This window comes from Psammomys obesus, unplaced genomic scaffold (assembly GCF_907164565.1).
Source record: "Psammomys obesus unplaced genomic scaffold, mPsaObe1.curated_primary_1811, whole genome shotgun sequence".
NCBI lineage: Eukaryota > Metazoa > Chordata > Mammalia > Rodentia > Muridae > Psammomys > Psammomys obesus.
The window spans coordinates 495,606-501,260 of NW_026596396.1; the positions used below are offsets into that span (position 1 = coordinate 495,606).

Genomic DNA, 5,655 nt, shown 5'->3' on the forward strand with positions numbered 1-5,655 from the left:
GCATGAGGTAAGGTCAGAGAGGGACTAGTTAGCTTATGTCTTTTATGACATGGTGATGGTTTGGCTTTTCCTCTAAGTGGAGAGGAAACCATGGGAATGTTGGGAGCAGAGAAGAGACATTATTGTCAGGACTTGAGGATTTCTTAGATGGGTGAGTGTGGAATAGAGAGGAGGAGCATGGGATGGAGACCAACCAGGAAGAGGCACTGCAGTAGTCCAAGTGACTGGTATCGGCGCTGGTCCTGTTGATAGAATGGTACTGAAAAGATGGACTTGGGATTTAAAAAAATTGGTGCTAGAGATGGGGCTTATACACTTGCTAGGAAGTGGTTTTACCACTGAGCTGCACCTAACCATCTTTACTTTTTAGACAAGGTCCCACTTGTAGTGTAGGCTTTGCATTCGGTAATCCTCCTGCCTCAGCCTCCTGAGTACTGGATCACACGCATACATCACCATATCCTGCTTGGGAGATGCTTTGGAGAGAGAACCTACAGGATTTGCTAAAGAATGAGACTCCAAGGCAAGAGCAGGGCACGGCTGATACCTGAAATGGGCAGATAGGATGGAGCCCAGGGATCACTTGCCGCCTTGGACTTTCAGATGAGAAATAAAGAAAAGTTCCACCTTGTTTAAGCCTTCATTATGTCATTTTTCTTCTCCTCCTTGGAGCTGGACATATTCCTTTCATGACTGTGGACACAGACTGGAGAAGCAAAGAAACTGCAGAGGCCAAGAGATGGCCTTCTTATGGGTGTTATGAGGGTTACAGAAAAGCATTCCCTGAGCCTGGTATATGGTAGACATTTAGTAAGTCCTAATACGTAAGTTAGTAAGAGGGGTGTGGGGAATGTGTGAATGAACATGTTGGCAGAATCTATTCTATTCTCATAGGAGGTGAGGCCTCAAAGGGAGAAGGAAAAGAATTCGCTAGATGAGAGAAAGGGATGAAGTAGCACTCTGGGCAGAGGAGACAGTCTCAACAGAGATGAGGAAAGAAAGAGGGGGAGAAGAAGCTACTGTGGGCTACAAAGTGTCAAAATGAGCAAGAAGGGAAGGACTCTGATTTGAAGTTACATTAGCCAGTGTCTATCAGCATGTTTAATCAACTCGTGGTGACATACTGTGTGCTGAGTGTAAGTTAGACAAAACTAATCCCTTCAAGCCTTCTGGGCTAGCTCCACTGTTCACGAAAAGGCTAGAGTGTATGTGTGGTGGTGGTGGGGCAGACTGGACACACCCAGTAACTGATGGGAGAGATGGTTTGCTTTGGTCTCACACTATGGTACAGTTTAGGCTTTTAGGGGCTCTGGGAATTCGTGGGGCCATGGGGAGTCATGGAAAGTTAGGGAGAAGGTAAATCTGGTTGCCTGAATTCTGATTCTGTACTCAATCACTCAGCAGCTCAGGCTCAACCTATGTGCTTTCTTCCATTTTAACCTGCTAATTGGCTACTCACGCGTTCCTTCACACCACCTCCACCCTTGGCTCTGATTTCCCATCTTGCCTCTTAAGTCTCTGTCCAGCTACACTCGCCAGCTTCAACATTGGTTAATCCCATACTGGTACTGTCCTTTGAGATCTCACAGCCTTCACCCTGACTCCCTATCTCTTTCTCGCTTCCACCTTCTCTCCTCACATGCCCAAGGGCTCATGTCACTACAGTCCCACCTTCGTATCTGCTCACACACTGCCCTCCAGCCTCCCTTCAGTCTCTGTATTGGCTACATTCACATGGTTACCGCCCCTTAAAGCCATAGCGCACGCTCACAAGATTCCTTATTGGCTCTTAGCAACCATTATCGTCATCCTGCCTCTACGTCATTCTCGTGCAGTTCTCCATTGGCCATTCTTTTTATCTTTTACGTCTCACCGCCTACGCAACCTGCGGATCTCCCAGGTTTTGGACCTCCCGGTTCGCTGCCAGCTGCCCCCATCGCCTGTAGCCATTTCATCTTCCCGCTGCCCACCATGCTGCTCGCGCCCAGAATTCCCCACTAATTGCCATGCCTCTGCTAGGTACATCTTCGGTCCTGGCATTAACTCCACTCGGGCCTTTCCATTGATTCCGTGATCATCCCGCCTCCCACACCGCCCACGCTCGGGCATCCTCATTGGCTGCTTGCTTCTCCTGCTCGTCAGTCACTGTACGTCACTCCCGCGTGCCTGTCCATTGGCTGTTGGCTGTACCTGTCTTCATTTCACCGCCCACGCTCCACTGGAGCCCCACCCCCGTGCTCTGGCTTTCCCATTGGCTGCCCGCCTTTTCAGGCCTTGGGCCCCGCCGGTCCCACCGCCGGTGCCGTCGGTGCCGCCGCCGCCGCCGATATGGCGCGCACGGCCCCTGTGGAGCCACCGCTGCGGCATCCCGCGCCCCCGTCGCCGGCTGCGGGAGAGCCCCGCGCCTTGGTTGAGGCGGCGGTGGCCCCGCGGAGGGTGCTGTTTGCTGACGAGGCCCTGGGGCTGCCTCTGGCGCAGCTACGCCGCTACCGGCCGTGGGGCGGGCCCGGGGCGGGCAAGATGGCGGCAGCGACCGGGCAAGATGGCGGCGGTGGCGGGGCTGATGAGGACGACGATGGCGAGGATGGGGATGAAGGGGAGGAGGAAGAGGAGGCTTGTCCTGATCCCTCGCCGCTGTGCCCCGTTCCCGCTGGCGGGGGTTTTTACTTGGTGCCCACATTTTCGTTGCCACCCGCGCCAGGCCGTCTGGAGCGGTTGGGGCGTGTGATGGTGGAGCTGGAGGCGTTACTGCCGCCTCCAGGAGCGGTTCCCGGGGGTTCCGGGGTGTGGGTGCCTGGGGGGCGCCCACCGGTGGTTCGTGGGTTGGTGCGCGTGCTGAACCGCTCCTTCGAGAAGTCGGTGCACGTGCGGGCCTCACTCGACGGCTGGGCTACCTTCTGTGACCACCCGGCGCGTTATGTCCCACGCAGCCCGCCTGGGGCAGGAGTGGGAGGAACAGGAGCAGGAGATTCCCTCCTGGATCTGGGTCTAGGCCTGGGCCCTGGCCAGATGTCTGCCTCCTCACCCGACGACGGTGGCAGCACTGACCGCTTTGCCTTCCAGCTGCCCTTTGCTGAGGGCGCGGGCGATGGGGCGCGCCTTGACTTCGTGGTGCGCTATGAGACCCCCGAGGGCACTTTCTGGGCCAACAACCATGGCCGCAACTATACTGTCCTGCTCCGGATCGCACCCGCTCCCACACCCACTGATGTCGAAGGGCTGCCCCAGCAGCAGCAGCTGCAGCAGCTGGAGCCACAGCCTGAGTGCCAGGGTCCTGTGGAGGCTGAGGCCAGGCAGCTGAAGAGCTGCATGAAGCCGGTGAGGCGCAGGTAATGTCTGCCAGCGCCACCTCCGCCAATGCAGGGCTGGAGGTAGAATGGAGAACAAGCATCCCATCCCAGGAGCCCCCCAGGCCTGCTCTCTAGGACTGGCAGGAGGGTGCATTCGGTCAGAGAGTAGTGGAGGCCAAACATGTGCTAGGCACTGCTTTAAATACTGGGGTATCATCCATGTATTGAGTTCCACTATAAAGCCCTGAACAAGACAGACACCTTCCCTGTCCTCAGCCATCATGCAAGGCTCCTGTGGAAAACAGTATGAAAAAGTAAACAAGCAGATAAGATAAATAGGGCTAAGGTTAGTGCTGAGAGGAAAAATAAGGCTCTGGAGGGAGTGGCTGCTGTAAACGAGTTGAGGGTGAGCTCTGGTGAAGAGTCCCAGACGGTGCTAGAAGTTATGGAAGAGCGAGTTGGTAGAACATTGAACAGGTAGGACTTTGCTCAAGGAGGTGGCATTTAAAGTGAGTCCCGAGTGGGATGGAGCAGTGGGGTACATACATGGCAGGAAGATGTAGGTATCGGGAACAGCAAGTTTGGAGAAGCTGAGGTGGTTATGAATTTGGTGTGAATGACAGCCAATGTGCTGTAGCGGAGAGATCGCGTGGTGTGATGGCGTGGACTAAGGGTCTCCCAGTGTGGGGAGTGGAATCTCATTCCTATCTGACCTAGCAGGAAGTCAGAGCTACAGAGGTAGATAAACTGGTTGAGGAAGTGGTGGTACTTGGCTTTCTAGTTTCAACCATTTCTGGCCTTCAAGTCTATGCACACTTTCTTACTGCTCCTCTGGTAGTCTGAAGCTCCCTGTAGAGGTGAGGGGCTAAAGCCCGTATTCTCATATGGAAGTATTAGCTTCGGCAGTAGCAGATGAGAAGTGGACTTGAAGCTCAACTCTCTCTCTGTCTGTCTGTCTGTCTCTCTCTATCTCTCTCTCTCTGCATACCACTTATAAACTTCAGGGGCTGGGAAGAACCATTTATGTCCAGGAGACTGATAAATTGCTTTTTCTAGGTCTTCTTTACCAGGGCTATACATTTTTCAAGGGCAACGGCTAGGCCTCATTCTTTTGTGGTCATCTAGGTGATGCCTGGGGTCAGTTAGATTCTGTATGGATTGCTTACATTTTCCTCCTCCTATGAGGACTGGAAAGGGGAATGGGAGGTTGCTCTTTTGGCCCATGGAAGGTGCATGATGGAACAGGGTGTTGTGCGATCTGCTGCTTGTGGTAAGGGCGTAGGCTGTGAATTGTTCTGAAAGGTTTAGTTCTTAGCTGACAGATCTTGAAGAGTTAAGATTTTGCTATCAGATTACCTGGGTTCAAACCCTAGGCCTGCCACTTTCTAGCGTTGAGACCTTATCCAATTCTTAACTGCATTGTTCTGTAAATAACTATGTCCTCATCTGTAAAATAGGTAATGAAGGCACCAACTGCACAGGATGAATAAAAGCAGTCAGGGTTGAGCCGTAGCGGTGTTAACTAGCATTAATGTTTAGATGTTCACGTACAGTGCATGGATTCGTCTCCCAAACACAGTGTTGTGTGGTCTTGTCTCAGTTTCCTCCTTTGTCAGAGAGGAATGGTATTAGCATTAGTGGTTGAACTGGATGCAGCAACTGTAGGCAAGGTAACTGAGGCATATCTGTAGCTGTGGTGCTCAGCATTTACTGATCTCTGGTAAGAGTTGTAGGTACATTCTCTTGAGGCCAGCTGAACATGCTGTTTGTTGTTGGTGCTATATTGATTCCTAGTTAACAGGGGGAAATGGGGAGCTCAGAGAGCTGCTCCAGCACGCTCAGAGTCACTTAGCTAGTGAATGGCAGGGAGGAAATGTTAGGGATGCTAGTTGAAAAGCAAATTCTGGATTCACTGTTGGCATTCTTATTCCCCCTTTTTTCCCTTGTACCTGTCACATGTGCTTTATGTTTTATTGAGATATACCAGAATGGAGCGTGCTGATCTTGAGTGCATGGCCCAGAAGATTTCCACATGTGTATGTACTTGTATAACCATCACCGAAATGAAGAGACTGAGTGTCCCCAGAATTGCCTTCATTTCAATCATCACTTCTCATCCCAGTTGGCAGTTGTGGGCGCCCTGTCTATAATATATGATAGTTTGGGCACTGAAGTTTGGTCATTTTCAAGAGTGTGAAAGGAAGAGAACAGACAAATCAAAACCTTGCCAGGCTAAGGTGGGTGGAGAGGGTGTTTTTCTTTTAAAATACATGGGTGGTTTTAAGGAGAAATTGAAGTAGTTCATTTAGACAATTTTTTTTGGTAGCTGGCCCCATGTTTGTGGTTCCCAACGTGACTTGAGATG

The 5,655-nt window shown here is 51.8% G+C and overlaps 1 protein-coding gene across 1 annotated transcript; it reads left to right on the top strand.

The window, feature by feature from the left end:
* The first annotated feature begins 2,328 nt into the window (after positions 1-2,328).
* Ppp1r3f (protein phosphatase 1 regulatory subunit 3F) lies at positions 2,329-3,656 on the top strand. Its single transcript, XM_055597486.1, has one exon. The coding sequence runs from the start codon at positions 2,329-2,331 to the stop codon at positions 3,331-3,333; it is 1,005 nt and encodes a 334-aa protein (XP_055453461.1). The 3' UTR covers positions 3,334-3,656.
* Positions 3,657-5,655: the final 1,999 nt, after the last annotated feature.